The sequence below is a fragment of the Gigantopelta aegis genome, chromosome 6 (assembly GCF_016097555.1).
Source record: "Gigantopelta aegis isolate Gae_Host chromosome 6, Gae_host_genome, whole genome shotgun sequence".
NCBI classification, from domain to species: domain Eukaryota; kingdom Metazoa; phylum Mollusca; class Gastropoda; order Neomphalida; family Peltospiridae; genus Gigantopelta; species Gigantopelta aegis.
Window position 1 is genome coordinate 76,430,749 of NC_054704.1, and position 21,051 is coordinate 76,451,799.

At 35.5% G+C, this 21,051-nt stretch overlaps 1 protein-coding gene across 4 annotated transcripts in view; it reads left to right on the plus strand.

The window, feature by feature from the left end:
* The window catches only part of LOC121376547 (myelin transcription factor 1-like), a 49,682-nt gene extending 32,310 nt beyond the window's left edge, over positions 1 to 17,372 (plus strand). For 3 of the 4 annotated variants that reach the window (XM_041504457.1, XM_041504456.1, XM_041504460.1), the window contains 5 exons: positions 4,522 to 4,668; positions 8,840 to 8,902; positions 11,084 to 11,197; positions 12,840 to 13,000; positions 13,520 to 17,372. In XM_041504457.1, coding sequence (XP_041360391.1) covers positions 4,522 to 4,668; positions 8,840 to 8,902; positions 11,084 to 11,197; positions 12,840 to 13,000; positions 13,520 to 13,899 — 865 coding nt within the window. In that variant the 3' untranslated portion in view covers positions 13,900 to 17,372. The remainder of the gene's footprint in view (positions 1 to 4,521; positions 4,669 to 8,839; positions 8,903 to 11,083; positions 11,198 to 12,839; positions 13,001 to 13,519) is intronic. The other variant, XM_041504458.1, reaches the window with a different exon arrangement.
* Positions 17,373 to 21,051: the final 3,679 nt, after the last annotated feature.

Genomic DNA, 21,051 nt, shown 5'->3' on the forward strand with positions numbered 1-21,051 from the left:
AAACATACAGGTACTTTTGGTTCAAAATTTACAGTCTCTTGAATATTTATTTTATAACATAAAGGGCCAATTATTCAAATGTTACTTAGCTTTAACAGTGGGTAACAGAAATTTTCAAACCAATGATTGAATTGGTACAAATAAGTAATATTTGAAAACATATGTTGAAGTTTGATTTAGAACAACCAAATGTATCTGTACATAATTAAATCTAAAGTCTATTTGGTATTGGTGTAAAAATAATTAAAGGAAAATATTAGACGAACCCAGGGTCAGTTTAACTATGCCTGGTGTGTTCTTGGTTGTAGTTTTAAGAAGTCTAAGACAGTGTCTTCGTGACGTTTTTATGGCCCTGGGTATTCTATAATACATTTTGGAAATATACTCAGTCTGATGGAAAGAAATAAGGGAACACATGGAATTCTACACCAATTTAATTTACTACTAGCGTAGTAATGGCTGTATTTCATACTGCAGTGTGGTATTCAATGTCAGTAGTAAATTGAATTCACTACCAGCTTAGTAATGGCTGTATTTCATACTGCAGTGTGGTATTCAATGCCGGTAGTAAATTGAATTCACTACTAGCGTAGTAATGGCTGTATTTCATACTGCAAGTGTGGTATTCAGTGTCGGTAGTAAATTGAATTCACTACTAGCGTAGTAATGGCTGTATTTCATACTGCAGTGTGGTATTCAATGTCGGTAGTAAATTGAATTCACTACTAGCGTAGTAATGGCTGTATTTCATACTGCAGTGTTGTATTCAATGTCAGTAGTAAATGAATTCACTACTAGCATAGTAATGGCTGTATTTCATACTGCAGTGTGGTATTCAATGTCAGTAGTAAATTGAATTCACTACTAGCGTAGTAATGGCTGTATTTCATACTGCAGTGTGGTATTCAATGTCAGTAGTAAAATTTGTTTTGTTTAACGACACCACCAGAGTACATTGATTTATTAATTATCGGCTATTGAATGCCAAACATATGGTAATTTTGACAGTCATAGAGAGGAAACCCGCTACATTTTTCCATTAGTAGCAAGGGATCTTTTATACAAGGCTTCTAGATTATAGTAGCCCCACTCCCATGGCTAGTGATATTCAGTGTTGGGCTAGTAAATAATTACTATAACTAGCCTGATGGCTAGTGGAAAAAAACCCTTGTCAAATGCTGCATAATTTACATATTTTGTAAATATGAATATCCTGCTTCCTCTTTCCACCCCAATCTAAGGATTTTTAAGCTCAATCTTCCTCTTTAGGTGACATATCTGATTATTACTATTAGTAAAATTGTATTTATTTGAAGTAGGGCTAGTGCATTTTTAATAATGGCAAGTACATTTTTAAACTACCGATCCCATGGCTTGTGGATTTTTGTGAAAATCTAGAATCCGTTTTATATGTACCATCCCACAGACAGGAGAGCACATACTACGGTCTTTGATATACCAGTTGCGGTGTATTGGCTGAATGCCAGTAGTGTCAAACTGACTTTCATTAACAGTCAACTTCTGACACTGAATTCAAGGTTTTGGTTGCAGTCTTTATTTGCTGTTATTATTCGTGTGATTTTTTTTTTCCAATCGGTATACATTTGTTTTAATTGTCAAGATTGTTTCCAGATAATGTTTTAACAATTTAGGTTGTCCAGTGCCAAACAAGTTTGTGATGACAGGGCTTTAGATTGCACCAACGGTCAGGGCAATAAACGCTGTGCCCCAAAATAAGTATACCCAAAACAATCACAACTAAATTAAGTACAGCATGCTAACCTGAAGACATTAAACCTCAAAATCACTGCATTAAAAACACTTTTGGATTTTTTTAACCCATCAACAGCTGTTAATAACCTTGTTGATCTACAAAGACCTAGCTGTGCTCAGAATAAACCAAAAAAAACCTGATCTAAATCTCTGCATGTGAACAGGGCTGTAGCTAGGATTTTTTGTTTTGGGGGGCAACTGAGTAGTTAATAGTCTAAAATTCCTTAAACAGTTAAGAAGAGAATTTTCTTTAAGTTTCTATAATGCTTTCCGGATTTAAATTTTTTTGGGGGGGTGCAACTGCCCCCTTTGCCTCCCCTCCCCCCTGCTAGCTACAGCCCTGGTGAACCATCATCAACTCTCCCCCCCCCCCCCCCCCAATAATTTCAAGCAAAAACATAAGTTTTAGACAAAACAGGTTAGAGGACCATATACCTTAATTTAATTTCTTTATTTTATTTTATGTTTTTGTTGTAGTTACAAAAAATTCTTTGTTGTTGAGTGTTTAAAAGTTTTGTTCATGTCTATTGTTCAGTTTTGCTTAAGTATTCAAACAGGTCAGTGCTGGATCAAAAGCCTCTAGATGATAAAGAAAATGTTCTTCAGTGACTGCGTATGTAGTAAAGTCACAGGTTAGATATTTCAGAGTATTTTGCTAATGCTGCATGGTTTGTACTGACAAAAATGCATTGCCAACAGTGTGTGCTAAATCAGAATTGCAGTTTGCAGCTATGAGTTGTCCCTAATATTTATTGGCTAATAATATGCAGACTTGTCAACGGTCAGGGTCACTTACTAAAAAATTAAAATTAAAATATCGCCCCTTCACCAGCTTCATTTCTTATCTAATTTTCATGAAATATCTTATATATAAATGTAGGAATAGGATCATGTCACCTTGAACAAGTTGAGGTTTTACCTCTGTGTCAAGGTCAAGTTTACTGATACTAAATATAGAAATAACCCCTCTACATACTTCATTTCTCATCTGGTTTTCATGAAAATTCACATATAAGAATAAAATCATGATATATTGAATCAGTACATGTTATGCCTCAATGTGTCAAAGATCAATGTCACTGTTATTAAAAATGGAAATCTTGACTTAATTTCTCGTCTGATTTTCATGAAACTTCACATGTAGGAATAGGATCATTACATTTTACATCTCAACATTAAACGTCAAGGTCACTGTTACTAAAAATAAAAATTGTAACCTAAAAGACATTGGCAATGTGATAAGAGTTTGAAACTGAGTCCACCTTTAACCAGTGTATTATGATTTCAAATTTCTGATTGTAATATTAAATAGGATTTAACTAAATGTCAGAGACTTGTTAACATTAATTTACCATCTCGGCTTTTAAAGCATATGTCACAAAACAGTAACATTAAATTCAACCCAATACACATTCTAAATACAGATGATCTTATTGAATTCTACAAATTGATCTGAAACTGACAGTTCTAAATACAGTATACATTTTTAAATAACGACACAGACATAAGTGTGGTATTTCTTAAATATATGTAACCTCGAAAACAAAATTTGGATGTGACAACCAGGTCTTCACCTTGGAGTAGCCAGTCAGATGTCTTTAAATGGATAACACATGGTATTGTTGTGTGTTATCATAAATAACGCATGGTGTTATAATCAGTGGGTGTGTACAAAAGTCTGATAATACAGTGAAACCTCTCAAAACCGGACCCTCTGTAAACCGGAATTCCCTCATAACCAGACATTTTTCACTGTCCTTTTAAAAAAAATCAGTATAAAGAACTTAACCTCTCTAAACCGGATACCTCTTAAAAGCGGACATTTTACTTGGTCCCAAGGGTGTCCGGTTTAGAGGGGTTTCACTGTATAACAAACTGATAAAACTGACAGTTCTTATTGCACATTATCTAATACTATTTAAACTGATCTGGAACTGACTTTTGAAACTTGCTTGCATGCATTTGTTATTTCGTTTTGTTCTTATCATTTTATTTTTGCATGGAGTCTTTATATTGCAGTAATAATATTTTTTACCTGGAAACAGAAAATTGCATGCTATTTGACAGGGTGGGAAGCATATTCCAGTATACTTGTTTTAATTGGGGGCAAACACTTCATCTTTCTTTATAATTACTAATAATTATTGTAAGATTATGTTAAAAGAAATGTTAAAATGACTAATTTTGTTAAAGGTCTTGATTTATAAGGTTTAAATTACTACTGTCTAAACTATAAAGCAAAGCTGTTTGGAGATGTTTTTAATATAGCATTTTGTGGGAACATGTATGGTATTTGTAGAACTTTTTTTTTTCAACTTTACATGGAGTGGTTTCTCTCAGCATCATTGTTAAAGTTTAGTAATGGAATTTTTTTAGTATCTAGTTTTGCTTTGCTAATGTTTGCATGAACTTATATCATTGTTTTTTGTTTTCTTGTTTTTTTTACCCATCAACATTAAAATCATCTCTCATCATTAATAAATATCAGATCATGATCATTATCTTTAATCATATCATATTGTTTGAACTTGTAACAAATATTAATACGTTTTGGCATAATTAATAACTTGTCACAATTGTTTTGTTTTTCAAACACTCCCTGTGCATTTTGCTAACTGTTCACATGATTAATGGTGGATTTTTTGCAGTCCGCCCTCTACCATTGTGCATTTTGTTGATAGGGCAGTGTTTGTAGATGTTGGTCTTTGTGACATGTTGTGTTTCTTTCCACGCACTTGTGAATCGCAGGTGTCCCACTCCTGGTTGTGATGGGTCTGGACATGTGACAGGAAACTACGCATCTCACCGCAGTTTGTCTGGGTGCCCAAGAGCAGCCAAGTTGAGGAGGATTCTGGGTAAAGAATTGGATAAAAAGGAATCAGATGAGCCTTTACGGTGGGTTTTGGTTATGAAATTTAGTTTTCAATCTTTGTTCCGTAATATATAACTTTGTCTGATGAGCCTTTACGGTGGGTTTTGGTTGTGAAATTTTGTTTTTAATCTCTGTTCAGTAATATAACCGGGCTCAGTGGCGTCGTGGTTAGGCCATCGGTTTACAAGCTGGTAGGTACTGGGTTCAGATCCCAGTCGAGGCATGGGATTTTTAATCCACATACCGACTCCAAACCCTGAGTGAGTGCTCCGCAAGGCTCAATGGGTAGGTGTAAACCACTTGCACCGACCAGTGATCCATAACTGGTTCAACAAAGGCCATGGTTTATGCTGTCCTGCCTGTGGGAAGCGCAAATAAAAGATCCCTTGCTGCTAATCGGAAAGAGTAGCCCATGTAGTGGCGACAGCGGGTTTCCTCTCAAGATCTGTGTGGTCCTTAACCATATATCTAACGCCATATAACCGTAAATAAAATGTGTTGTGTGCGTCGTTAAATAAAACATTTCTTTCTTTCTTTCTGTTCAGTAATATATACTGACACACAATGAAAACGCAAAAACAACTTTTCATTGCAAATAACGACAAACTATTAATGAATTGATGGATAATGTAATATGACATTAATGACTGGTATTCATGAGATACATTCACATGGAAACATGGCCAGTTATCATCAGTAATCGAGTTGCATTCGTAATCAAAAAGATCAAACCCCCCCAATATCACGGTCAGTATTTGGTGTGTCCACCACTGGCCCGTGAGCATGCATGAAGATGACGGGGAAAGGATTGGCACAAACATCTCAAAGAAGCCACATGAATGTTCCTCCACTCATCCTGCAACGCCTGTGCAAGCTCAGCGAAGTTACGCGGTGGTGGCTGGCGGTGACGTACACGACATCCTAACTCATCCCACATGTGTTCAATTGGGTTCAAATCCTGTGAAACGGCAGGCCAATTCATAACAGTGATACCGGCTTGTTGCAGGAATGCCTAGGTCATTCGTGCAGTATGTGGACGGGCCTCCTGGTCTTCGGTGACGGCGCAAAAGTGGCTGGAGAACTGGTCTTAGAATAACGTCAACATAATGCTGGGCTGTAAGGGCATTGTGGACAATGATGAGATCACTCCTGAAATCACAGTTGATTGCCCCCATACCATCAGACAATTGCCGCCAAACTGATCACGTTTCCTCACACATCCGTCGGTGAACCGTTCATGGAGTCTCCAGTACACACATGCTCTTCCATCGGCAAAGGAGACAGAGAAACGGGACTCATCTGAGAAAACAATGCTCTGGTAAAAGGCTGGTGGATGATTACCATTCTGGAGAGCAAACTGTAGTCTCGGAGCATGATGTTGCGGTGTCATGATGTTACCGTTGTATGGGCGACCGTCATCGGATGGATATGCCTTCCATGACATCCTATCATGTTGTTGCTTGTTGTCATCGTTGCAGTTCTAAACCGGTCACGGAGGTGGTGGTGTCAAATCTGGACGTTGACCAGGTCGAGGTCGATCACGGATACTCCCAGTCTGTTGATGCCATTCAACAAGTCGTCCAATAGTTGATGGATGGACTCGGAAGGACTTAGCAACTTGGCTTTGCGAAGTCCCCCCTTGAACCATGCCCAACACTCGCTCCCTTTGTTGTTCTCTGAGTCGTGGCATTCTTAATGTGACGAGGAATATGACACCGTTACTTGACTTTTATGTGTCCACATACTGGTATTTCACGTGCATTGCATGCAGCATGATTGAGCATGTAGTGAACGCATTTCTCACCATTTTGTGTGTTTCTGCTATTGTATGTGTAACAAGAACAAAACCAGGATTAAAACCCAGACAAAAGTACCAATCAATGGCTTCCTCTCATAAATTGTTATTTTAAGTCCAATAAATATATTTTTCATTAATCACAACAAAATATTGAAAAATATCTGTTTTGCGTTGTCATTGTGTGTTAGTATATAACTTTTTCTGATGAGCCTTTATGGTGGGTTTTGGTTATGAAATTTTGTTTTTAATCTCTCTTAAATAATGTAAAACTTTTTTTTTTCTGATGAAACTTTACAGTAAAGTTTGGTTTTCTTTTGAAATTTAGTTTTTAATATTTGGTAAATAATATAAAACTTTTTTTTTTACATTCAGTGTAGGGGACTATAGGAAACATCCCCCACTTACCCACCCCACCCCCCCCCCCCCCCCCTACCCCTAAAAGGAGAAGAAAAAAATGGCTCTTTTTTCAGCAGTGTATTTACAATTTTCATTTAAGTGCCCTTTTCATGGTGTTTGTCCATGTGTCCTTTTGTTCTTAGTCCCCTCCCTAAAATATGTCCAGTATCCACCCTTGTTCCTTTCATTAGTTTTAAATATCATACCCTTGACCTTTTTGTTGGTCATCAGTTGGCATCATCAGATTTGCCATTAAAAAAAGAAAGAATTTGATGCTGTAATTGTTTTGCTCTGTGTGGGTATTCTCTGTCAAATGTTGGACTTCATGTCCATGGTGCGACTGGTACATCAATGGCCGTGGTATGTGCTATCCTGTCTATGGGGTGGTGCATATAAAAAATCCCTTGCTGCTAATCGAAAAGAGTAACCCATGAAGTGGCGACAGCGGGTTTCCTCCCTCAATATCCGTGTGGTCCTTAACCATATGTCCGACGCCATATAACCGTAAATAAAATGTGTTGAGTGCGTTGTTAAATAAAACATTTCCTTCCTTCATGTCCATGGTGGGGCGGGATGTAGCCCAGTGGTAAAGTGCTAATCTGATGTGTAGTCGATCTAGGATCAATCCCTGTAGTGGGCCCATTGGGCTGTTTCTCCTTCCTGCCAGTTCATCATAATTGGTGTAACAAAGGCCTGCCTGTGAGATGCTGCATATAAAAGACTCCTCGCTGTTAATCGTAAAGAGTAACCCATTGTGTGGCAGCAGCAGGTTTCCTCGCTCATTATTTGTGTGGTCCTTAACCACATGTCCGGTACCATGTAACCATAATTAAAATGTGTTGAGTGTTTCATAAATAGAAAACATTCCTTACTTACTTCAAGCTTTTGCAGATATGTTTGAACTTTAATTAAATAAGTTAAAGTTTGTTTTGTTGATGATGATTATTTCATCTGTTCCATTTTTTATACCTACGAGATGAAATGAAACTTCACCTGCTAAAAACCATTCAAATATCACAGGTCATTTTCAGATATCACAGGTCACAGGTCATTTTCAAATATCACAGGTCATTTTTTAATTTTTAAGATGATCTCATCTGCTACTCAAAAATACACATCAGAGGATCTAATTTTTCACACGCTATCTCAAACTTTCCCTATTTCTCATTCCAACCACCACGACTGGTATATCAAATGGTGTGGTATGTGCTATCATGTCTGTGGGATGTTGAATATAAAAGATCCCTTGCTACTAATGGAAAAATGTAGCAGGTTTTCTCTCTAAAACTGTCAAAATGACCAAATGTTTGACATCTAATAGCCGATGATTAATAAATCAGTGCTCTAGTGGTGTCATTAAACAAAACAAAACTTAACAAACCCTCCCCTCACTCCAGGCTGTCATATTTGTTTTTTTACCAGCACATATTTCTTTTGGCCTGCTATCTAAAACAGTTTAACAGCAGGCCATATTTTACTTCCTGTTTCAAGCCCTGCTGTAGGTCCAACTATGCTAGAGATTTTAGGTGTCTGGTTCTTCCTTGAATTGGAAATAATAATAGATAGTGTTATCTGAATCTATAGTCCATCCGACAGGGAAACGCCTTTTTTATACTATGAAATTTACTACCAAGTTATTTATATCTAACCCGATTGTTGTCTAAAATTGCACCTAAAACTAATATATTCCAAAACACTTTTCCTTCTGTTTTTTTTTACATCAATCTAAACTGAAATTATTTACTAAAAATATTTTCGTAGGAGCATGGATGGACTATAGGGGTAAAGTTCGACAAAGACAAATTTAGGTTCAGCATAAAAAAAAAATTAAATAATAATATCTGAACCAGGGGCCTAATTCACAAAGGTCTCTTAGGCTCTGCTAGACAACAAAGCATCCTCTTTGCAAGTCTTTTTGCATTGCACTGTGAGATGGCAGAGTTGTGAGAGTTTAATGAATTAGGCCCCTGGTTAGCAGTTGACATTAATTCTGCTTCTAGATGCCCCGTACCAGGCTGTGATGGGTCAGGTCACATAACTGGCAAATACTTGTCACATCGCAGGTAGTAGTTACAGGGACTTGCTATGTGCTTGTTATTTTCTCAAGTATTGTTGTCACGTGTGTTTTATGTCGTCACACCAAAACAAATACATTTTTGTTGCCACGGTTGTTCTTTATGAACTGTAAATGTGTCATATTGTGTGAATGCCCTGGATACACACACAGTAAAACTGAAGTTGCATCTATTTGATGTTTGTTTGTTTTTTAAGTCACAGTTTCTGTATTGTAGAATTTTGTTTAAAGTTTGTTGAGATATGTTGTACTGAAATTATAATGAGTAAAAATATGTTTGTTCTTTTGCTGCATGCAAGATTTAATGAGTCCCATTCTGATTTTATTAAAGTTTTGTTTAAATAAGTGTGTTTACTTTGCACCTCCTTGCACTACCATAAAAAATATTATGTCATTGTGTTTTAATGCTAATGAAATGTTTGGGAGGGGGCTGCCTCCATGCACTAATGATTTTGGTTATAAATAGTGGGGTTTTTTTTTTTTGGGGGGGGGGGGGTCAAGGTCTTGAATCATTGCTGTACATGGTATTATTGTATATACATAAACAATACATAATTAAAGCTATACACTCGTATATAATGCACTTATTAAACAGTATGTGTATACATGTGCATGTGCGATGAGTAATTTGACTGTAAAGCTTTTTGGAAAAGAACAAGCAGTATTCTATCAATCCCGTATATGTTGAATGATACTGTCATTGCAATGCTGCTGTTTCTGATCCTTTTTTATTCAACCACTGGAGATGTCATGTTCCTAACTTCCACATTTAATCCATCAATTGTGTTATTTCCCATTCTGGTCAGTGCTCCATGACAGGAATATTAAAAAGCGATTGTATGTGATGTCCTGACTGTGAGAAACTACATATAAAATATTCATCGCTGATGAAACCGTGCATATACACAAAAACTGAACAGTGATCATTTATAGTTGAATTTTCTAAATTTTGTTGTTATAATCTGGTCAGTTGTGATTGTTTTGTTGCTTGGTGAAATTTGAATCATGTCACCGTTTTTTTATACAAATCCTCTGAACTCCTATTTTGTACAGAGATACAACTTTAAATATGCTAATGGTTTTGTTGATTTTATTTTCACTCTTTGAATATCATCTCCACGGAGCATCTCTCACTGACTTACAATTACCTTTTAGTTACACTGATTTATACTGTGCTAATCATCATGACTTGTTGTTGCATTTTTATTCCTGTTAATATATTGTACCATTTATTTATCACACATTAGTCTGACCTCTCACATATGTGCATTTCCTTTGTTTTACCATTGGATGGGATGTTCAGACCAGTCTGTGGTTAAAGCAGGGGAGGGAATGCACATGGGTGAGAGGTCAGGTTTAGTAGCAATGAAAAGTGAAAAATATCAGGGTTTTTTTTCACTTTGAAACAAATATTTTAAATAATTTTTCTGTCAAGTATGTTTGTAGTACAGTCAAACCTGTTTATAAAGGCTACTTAAAGATCTACTAAATGGGGTTTTTTAATGAATAAATAGCATGCATTAATGCTACTTTAAATTAATTGCCAGTATACATAAATCTGTATATTAAAGTTCAAGTCGTGAGTGCCTTTTAGAGGCTGTTGTTGCTTGTACAAGGTAGCCATTATGGAACATTTGACTGTCTGTGATCGTTGTTCAAACCTTGTGCTGTTGTTCTCAATTGTTGCACAGTTTGCCCTTGTGTATGTATTGTAATTTATACATATTTATAGCATTCAGATAGAAAATACATAATGGTATAAAAAGTATTTAGGTAAAATATTAGATGATGGTGAGTTTTGTTTTACCAAATAAAATGCTTTAAAAAAAGATGCTGAAATGTAAGCAACCAAAACAACCAGTTGTAGAATTTCATTGTAAAATTACTTGTTTTATACTAACAATCATCATATTTTGATTTATGGTAACATGGTCATTCTCAATATATCATAGACATAAGAATATATTAACCATACACCACATTTTGTTAAATAAAACAAATGTAATGAAATAATGTTACTATATTGCTGTGACAAATTTCTATTTTTAATTCATTAATTATAGAAAAAAATTATGATGAATATTAAAAACTTTTGAGTTTATTCAAGTAATGTAATTAATGAGCTAATTGTTTTAAAATTTGTTGTTCATTATGTTTGTTATGTTCGCAGTGCGTCGGGTTGCCCGCTGACAAACCGCCACAAGTTGCACAGAGAGCTGATAGCCGGGATCGAGAACCAGGACCCGATGCTGCAGGTGCAGGGAATCAAACTGGAGTCTGTGATGTACGTCTTTATCTCTAGTGTTTGTCAAGTAAAGATATTGCCCTGAGTATGGGGCAGGATGTAGCCCAGTGGTAAAGTGCTCACTTGATGCACGGTCAGTTTGGGATCGATCCTCGTCAGTGGGCCCATTGGGCTATTTCTCATTCTGGCAAGTGCACCACAACTGGTATATTTTAAAGGCCGTGGTATGTGCTATCCTGTCTGTGGGAAGTGCATATAAAAGATCCCTTGCTGCATTATAAAAAATGTAGCATGTTTTCTCTGTTGACTACGAGTCAGAATTACCAAATGTTTGACATTCGATAGCCGATAATTAATTAATCAATGTCCTCCAGTGGTGTCATTAAACAATACAAACTTTAACTTATCCTGAGTAAATAGTTCATCAGTTATAACATTTTTTGTCTCGTAAAGGCAACTAAAATCTTATACCTTACTTATGACGTGTAATTCTTGTCTAGAATATTGGTGTCTGTAAATTTTACGTGTTTCTGCATTTTACCTGTCGTAATTTGCATGGATTGTTTTTATGTCTAGTAAAGCTTTGTCAACAACTAATTACATATGAAGTTCATGTCTAGAATATTGGTGTCTGTCTCTGCATTTTATCATTCATTAATTGGCATGGGGTTTTTTAATTGTAAATAAAGGCTTGGAAAATAATAATATTTAAAAAAATGCTTGCAAACGAACGATCATACACTGCTTGACTCTTTTTAACAGAATCATTTAAGGGTGTGGGGGGGGGGGGGAGGAAATGTTAGATAGGACAATTAAAAATGGAAAGGAACTTGCATTACATGACAAGTGGATGTTGAAAGTTATGATAGACTTGTCTTATAAAAGCATAGAATTATATGACTTGAAATGTACATTCATTTTGTTTTGTTTTGCCAATTAAAACAACATGAAATAGGGCAGGCCGTTTTCCTCAGGATTAGTAGGGATGAAAATCTGGGAATTATTTTATTATGGCCTTAGACAATGTTTAGATGCCTTTAAAGTTTTGCAAAATATTTCACAAATAGGATGATTATGCAGTGAACCTTGTTTAAATTTATCCCATGATCACTGTTTTCATTGGCAAGATAGGATGACTAGATAAATCGCTATGGTTTCAATCACTGACCAAAAATATAGGTCACGTGACATACACCCGACTCGACTCAAGTATTTCAGACTAGATTTTCAATAAACATACTCTTTAAACCATTTGTTTTATTACAGTAAATATAAATAACATTTAGTTTTTCGATAACAAAACAAAACTTGTATATTTATTTATGAGTTAGAGTTTAGAAACGCTCTTTGAATGTGATAGAATGTAGCTAGCGTCTTACAAAGAATGACGTAATGTATCTTGTATGATGTCATATGGCAAAAGCCTTGCTAGGTTGACAATACCCTATTTGCGTACACAAAAATAGAATAAATAATGATTTTCAAACTATTCCTGTAGGATTGCAGGATAAAAGAAATAACTGGTTACTGTTTTAAGATATTGGCTTTATCCTGCTCAGGTCGAATGGCAAATGCAGCTCGGCAGAGCCCAACTGCATTTGCCAATCTAACCTTAGCCAGTTATTCCCTTGTCTTCAGTAGTTGAGTGTGCTATAAAAGTATAATAATTTCATTTCACTAGGTGTCCCACACCTGGATGTGATGGTTCTGGCCATGCTAATGGCAGTTTCCTCTCCCACCGAAGTTTGTCGGGTTGTCCCCGAGCTACGATTGCCATGAAGAAAGCTCGACTAACTCCAAATGCCCTTGCCAGTCTTCAGATAAGAGCAGAGGCTGGAGAAGGTATGATCTGCAAGCTGATTGGGTCTAGTTCTACAGAAATAACTCATTACAAATTTTGCTTGGAATGTATGGACATTTTTGAATATGGCATCAATTAAAAACAAAACAAAAAGTAAAATGATGGGATGATGTATTGTAAAAGCAAGTTGTAAACCTATTTTTGTCTTTAAATGTGCTATTTGTTGTGGGAGTGGGATATTATTTTTTATATTTGATTAAAAAGCATCAGGCTGAAGTCACAACCTTGGAAGCAAAGCCAACCAGTTCTAGTTCATTAGAGCTTCATTTTTAGTTGTTTAGAATTAGCATTCATATATCACTCTTCTGTTTGTTTTTAACGGGTTTTGGGTGAGTTTGGGTTTTTTTTTATAGTTGGGATTGGGTTTTATATTTTTTTGTTTTGTTTTTTGATAGCAATATTTTTAAAGGATTCTTTGCCAGCTGCATTCCAAAAATCAACATCCTTTTACATCTAAATATATTTCTTTTGTCTTTAAAAAATTAATGTTTCTCTTTCAGATCTGATGAATGACGAGAGCCTGTTACAGCTGGACAAGGACATAGAGAGAATCCGTCTGTCTAACGAGAAAGCTGATTCCGAGATGGCTGCCCTACGATCGGAGGTCTCCTGTATGGAATCTCGCATGCAGCAGCAGGAGCAGGCGAACCAGGCCCTGGACGCGCACTGTAACAACATGAAGTCGTACCTCTCGTCCTTGCGCACCAAGCTGCTCCAGTCCCTGCAGACAGCCCAGCTCCCGACCACCGAGCCGGTCACAGAGGACACACTCGATATGTTTATCGGCAAGATGCAGGAGATGGTGTCTGAACGGAACACCGAGGTCAACCCGTTGTTTAGTGCTATTAAGACAGCATTGTCGAGTATTGAGGTAGCTTAAGAGAGGAAATAAAAGAATAAATATACTGACATAATTCCTTTAAGATGACACTGTCAAGTATTAACTCAGAAGTAGCCTGAGGCAAAAAATACAATAAATCTGATGGCATAATTTCATTAAGAGAGCATTGTTCTGTATTGAGGTAGCTTGAGAAAGAAACTAAAACCATAAATATGCTGACATGATTCCATTAGGATGTCATTGTTGAGTATTGAGGTAGCTTAAATAGGAACATTAAAACAATATGCTGGCATAATTTCCATTAGGATGGCATTGTTGAGTATTGAGGTAGCTTAAAAAGGAACATTAAAACAATATTCTGGCATAATTTCCATTAGGATGGCATTGTTGAGTATTGAGGTAGCTTAAAAAGGAACATTAAAACAATATGCTGGCATAATTTCCATTAGGATGGCATTGTTGAGTATTGAAGTAGCTTAAAAAGGAACAGTAAAACAATATACTGGCATAATTGCATTAGGATGGCACAGAAAACTTGAGATGGAAAATATAACAACTATGCTGGCATGAAAATAAAATATAATAAATATGTTAGCATATCCCCTATTTCGTCATAACAGTATTAACACATGATGTGTTTAATGTTATTCAGATGACACTGTTAAGCACTGAAGGTTTTTGAGGAAAACATATTGAATATGTTGGCATATCCCCTATTTCGTGTTGTTTATTGTTATTCAGATGGCACCGTTAAGCACTGAAGTTTCTTGAGGAAAAGATAATAAAAATGCTGGGAAATTTGTTCTGTAGCTTGATGAATTAGTACAAATTCTGACAGACTAGTACATTTTGGTTGGTACAAGCCTGGCAGACTAGTGAGATAATTTCCATTTTTGAACCCGGTCATTTAATACTTAAAAAGTATCACTAATAAATATTGAGTATCAAAATGGAAAATGTTTAATGTTGTATATACAATTTATATTGCCTTGTTACCCAAATGAAATTGAAAAATCCAGGCAGTCATAAAATTAAAGCATAACATCTTTTTTGTAATTTTTAAATGTTTTTGTGTTTTGGCAAAGGGTACTGATTTGTAGATTAAGCAGCTGTCAAGTAAAAACTGCCTCACATTGAACAAAATTCAACATATGTGAATCCAAAAAATAAATCCAAATCTTTAATGTAAGCCAAAAATTATGATTGATAATAATGATTGTATGATATCATTTGTGTCAAATGAAGGAAAAATGTATTTTCTAAAACCAGATGGTTATTTAATACTTTTAAACACAAATTTTAATGTTCTTTAATGTGGATATTTTTGTGATTTTAATCCAGTTTTATAGAAATGCATTTTAACTAGTAGTAAACTGTTGTATTTGTAATATATACATATCATTTTTGTGATATAGTCATTGTTTTATATACATATTGTTGCTATTTATTCCATGCTTCGCCTTTTAGATTGAAGTACAGCATAATTTACAATTGTTTTACTTGTGCTTTGATTTAATGTCAAATAATGTTCTAAGTCATGTGAATTTCATGTTATATATTTGTTGTTATTTACAATATAAAATGTTTAACATATCCATCAAATTGTGAAATGTCATAATATTTAGTCGGATCTATTTGTTTGTGAATTTCAACAAAATTCTTTTTTTTTTTTCTTTTTTTTTATCAAGGATGAAATGTACAAATGTGAAACATGAATTCTTTAATAGTTATGAATTACGTCTTTAAAAGTTTGTTGCATTTAATGTACTCTACAATTAAGTGCTTTCTTGCTTGGAAATTGAAGAGAGTTGGATGAAAAGGTGGGTCTGGTTGCAATGCACCAACTGTTTAAAATAATTAATCGGGTATTTGAAACCTGCAGCATATTTAGAAAAGGCCACGATATACACATTTTATTTCATTTTGAATCCATTTCCACTAGATAAAATACAGTAATTTTTTTACGTTTATTTATTACAATCCAGCCAAATAATTCTTCATATCTCTGATAGGGATGCTCAATGTTAGATTTACAAATTTGAACAAATATTTTTATTTTGTTAATCAAATTTATTGTTTCAAGATTTTTAATTCTAAGGAGACTTAATAACATTGTGTGTATTTTTTTTTTTTTTTTAAATAGTCTTAATCAATTGAAGTTAGGTTGAATGTTTATTTGAATGGGTACAGAATACAAATGGAAATATTTATCGAATACAGAATAGCAGTTAAAAAAACATTCCATAGTATTGTTTTATAAATTATCCTCATTTAGCCTTTTCCATTTAGTACACCAGTACAATTTCCAAACAAATTCCAAACATTCCAGTGTATTGCTTATTATTAAGGTCCATGCCGTTAATATCATACATTCCACTACATGTATAATATTCATAACCCACTGGTTTAAAATTGCTCTACCCTGAATCTTAATACATTTGGCTTGCATTCTGTCAGTGGTTGGTTCTTTTCTTGGTCGTTGAGAAAATCTTATGTTTTTGTTATTTTCTTTTTATCTCACATTATTTCTGTATTCTGTTGTGCATTACAATAACTATGTGCTTCTATGAAGGCATTTATTGTTTAATTTCAAATTATTTTTTTAAGAATTTCCGATTTTTTGCACTTCCCCAAAACTGTTTCTTTGGATTTTTTTTATATCAAAAATTCATAGTAACCACTTATAAAACTGCAAAGTTTTCCAAATATATGTCCAAGGTAAATTTTTATCCCTCTTGTTTGAAATTTATTTATTTATATCTTGGTGATGTTAACCAAGTGCATTCCAAGCAATGTGTTGCTTATGACAGAACAGCATTGCATTTTTAATATTTATTGAGGTGCATTCACTTTTTGTGCAATATCCATGATCAAATGTATATTTTTTAGCTCATTAATTTATTTTGTTAACATAGTGTTTTACTGTAGTTCAAACTCATTACTATTTATTGTGAATGTTTTTGTTTGCTTTTTGTTTTGTTTTTATTGTTGCTCAATTCCCTTTTTCAGTTAGTATTTATTGTGAATGTTTTTGATTATATTTGTAACTCGGTCATTTACTGTTAGTATATATTGTGAATGTTTTTAGTTATATTTGTAACTCAATCATTTACTGTTAGTATTTATTGTGAATGTTTTTAGTTATATTTGTAACTCAGTCATTTACTGTTAGTATTTATTGTGAATGTTTTTGGTTATATTTGTAACTCAGTCATTTACTGTTAGTATTTATTGTGAATGTTTTTGGTTATATTTGTAACTCAATCATTTCCTGTTAATATTTATTGAGAATTCAGGCCAATGCTAATTTATTTCAAGTGGATGCCATACAATGATTTTGTTTGTGTGAACAATGACTCGACACATTTACTTTGTCATTCCTTCTTATTATTATTATTAGGGATCCAAGCCATAGAAGTGACGGAACCTTGTTGTAATCATGTTGTTAAGCTTGTCAGTCATTTTCTGGCATGCCAGATTTGTTGTATGCTTAATAAACATAATGCATACTGTGTTTTATTTTCATTTTATTTTTAAACAGTTTTAACCTCAAAATATTTTTTTTTTTAATGATGTTTCCTTGGACTGTTGAAAGTTTGGTCCACAGAATTGATCTGAGATGAATGACATCGGTTCAAGATGAATGACAGCAAGGTGAAACAAAAGTTAGTATATTATGTTTAACAACACCACTAGAGCAATTGGTTTATTAATCGTTGGTTGTTGTGACGTAAAGTCTTGGAAAGGAAACCAGCTACATTTTTCCATTCATGACACGATATCTTTTATATGTACTATCCCACAGACAGAATTGCACATACCATGACCTTTGATATACCAGTCGTAGCGCACCGGATGGAACAAGAAATAGCCTAATGGGTTCACTGATGGGGATTGATCCTAGACCGCACATTAGACGAGTGCTTTACCACTAGGCTACTGATGGGGATCGATCCTAGACCGCACATTAGACGAGTGCTTTACCACTAGGCTACTGATGGGGATCGATCCTAGACCCCACATTAGACGAGTGCTTTACCACTAGGCTACTGATGGGGATCGATCCTAGACCGCACATTAGACGAGTGCTTTACCACTAGGCTACTGATGGGGATCGATCCTAGACCCCACATTAGACGAGTGCTTTACCACTAGGCTACTGATGGGGATCGATCCTAGACCGCACATTAGACGAGTGCTTTACCACTAGGCTACTGATGGGGATCGATCCTAGACCCCACATTAGACGAGTGCTTTACCACTAGGCTACTGATGGGGATCGATCCTAGACCGCACATTAGACGAGTGCTTTACCACTAGGCTACATCTTGCCCCACAAGGTAAAAGAAGACACTTCTATATTCTGTAAAAGTTCATTTAAGTCTAGCATTAAAGACAAGTTAAAATACTGGAGAACATTGATTAAATAATCATCAACTTTTGGATGTCGTACATATGCAGGGGACAGTATTTCAAAATCTTAGGTAACCGGATGTCTGTTCACGCAAGTTTTATTTTGGTAACCGATTGTTCGGTTACGTAAATATAGTTCTCGTAACCGATGAGTTAGGCCTACCTAATCCTAAAACACTTGAATTATGGGTTCTGTGTTACATTGGTGGTTCAAATGTATTTAAAAACAAACTCAGTTTCACTTTCATTACTCATAATATGAGTAAAAACGTTATCAAAATTTAACGTTTTTAAAAATGATCCTATTTGAAACTGATATCATAAAATCTCATAAAATTTTGAAAGTCATTAAACTGAACATCGTGTATTTTAATTCCAAAAGGTTTCACGTGATTCTGAATATTTTTCAATTAACTACAGTCTATTTAAAATGGTAAGTACATATTCGCCCTTTTGTGAAATAACATATCATTCCACTTTGATGATTCGACGACGATTTCCCTTTTTGATGGGTATCATCTAGCTTGGCTGCAATGTCTTCAGCCTCTGTTTTCTAACGATATGACCGGCCTCGATGGTATAGTGAGTACGGCATATCACGTATGGTTGGTAGGAACAGGGGTTCGCATCCCACTATCGGCTTCCACCCAGAAAGAATTCTCTAAATGAATTAATGAATGGTTAACAACACCCCAGCAAAAAAATACACATCAGCCATTGGGTATCAAACATAGAACATGAATGGGTTCTCTATTTATAACCATGGACAACTACCCTGTCCTAGACAGACCACCCAGATAGTGAAGGTGTGTGTCCAAGGCATGATGCTTTAATTTTAATATAAGCAAGGAAAAATCAAAGTTAAAATTAATTAATGTAACCATATTCTAACGACTTTGGTCTAAAAATTAAGCACTTATCATGTGGCTGGCAATTAATGATCCAATATTAAAACATACAACGTAATTTAATTATAGAACAATAATTGGACAATGAATAACTTACACAACCGCTTTGATGGCTATTCTTGATCATCATAATGAATTTTGTGGCACCTTTATTCAGAAAACATTTAACATGAACATCAATAAGTCTTATTTCTGCATTGTCATAAAATAGCAAATCTAGCAATTAATAGTATTGAAAAACAACACTTCATTGAACGTGAAAGTTTGTTTTGTTTAATGAAGCCACTGGAGCACATCGATTAATTAATCATTGGCTATTGGATGTCAAACATTTGGTAATTCTGACTCGTAGTCATCAGAGGAAACCTGCTACGTTTTTTTCTAATACAGAATGGGATCTTTTATATGCACTTTTCCAGAGACAGGAAAACACATACCACGGCCTTTGTCCAGTTATGGTGCACTGGTGGTTGGAACGAGAGAGAAAAAAATCAGCTGAATGGATCCACCGGGGTGGTTCGATCTTGCGATGCAAGCACCTCAAGCGAGCACTCAACTGACTGAGCTAAATCCCGCCCCTTTCACTGAACGTATGTATAGCTGATGTCAGTAACTGCTGATGGGCATTCCAGATATCAAATCAATTGATCAAAAATGCATATAATAATGAAAGAATGTTATTCAGTAATTAGTGAATACCCATAATAAATCGATACAATATAACATTCCCATTCATGAACTAACATTATAGGTGATGACATTGAACTTTAAAATATACTGATCAAAATAAGTACGGAATATTCAAAATCAATTGTGAATAATTACAGAACGAAAATAAGATATAAATATAAACCAGGAGCATTGTGCATGACAACATTTCTACTTAACGCATCCCCTAAAGACAGCTGTTCGTACAAAATCTTGTGAGCACATATTGCACGTGATTGGTGTGCAACTTCAAATTTAACACTGTTTGCGTACATTTTGCATTCACTGTGGCAGAATGCCGTCTTGTTTTTAATACAGACACTAGATCTTAACCCCAGAGGCAAACTGTCGTCAACATTCGTCCATTTCGTAAACATTCGACATCTGCAACGTGGGAAAAGACTCAGCGTTCTGGGTATGCTCCAGGTTGGAACAACATAGCGAATTGTTGCACAAACACTCAACGTGTCTCAGAGAGTGATTAGTAGTTTGTGGACCCGACATCCAATGACTGAAAACGTGGATGATCGGCCTCGTTTAGGCCTGCCTAGGGCCACAACTCCACTTCAAGATCGCCTGATCAGAACCTACACTTTGAGGAATCTACATCTCAGATAGTTTACTGCCTTCGTGTTACAGACAATTCGAAACAGATGGCATACATATCAAGTCCAACGTCGGCCTCACTTCACGACCAATTTGACGGTGAGACACATTGCTGCCAGACGCCACGCCAATATTGTGCAAGACGTAGACAAAGGTGGGCACGTCGCTGGGCCAGAGTGATGTTTTCAAAGGAATCGATAGGTACTCTCTAGATGTACATAATCAGCGTGACCGGATTTGGCGACGTCCCATTGAGCCGTACGTCGAGGTTAACATCCAAGCTCATGACTATTTTGGAGGGGCAGAATGTACCAGAATGCAACTTCACATTGTCCAATGGAGGCTCACAGGCCAGTACTATCGACCAATATGTGCACCTTTCGCGCATCACGCTGACCGAAAAAATTTGTTTATCGAGACAATAATGTCCGTGCATATCGTAGTACACTAGTGACGGCATTTGTGCAACAGCAAACCATCCACACTCTTCCTTGACCTTTCACCCATTGAACAAGTTTGGGACATCATGAGGTGACAACAGGAATGTCAGCCCACT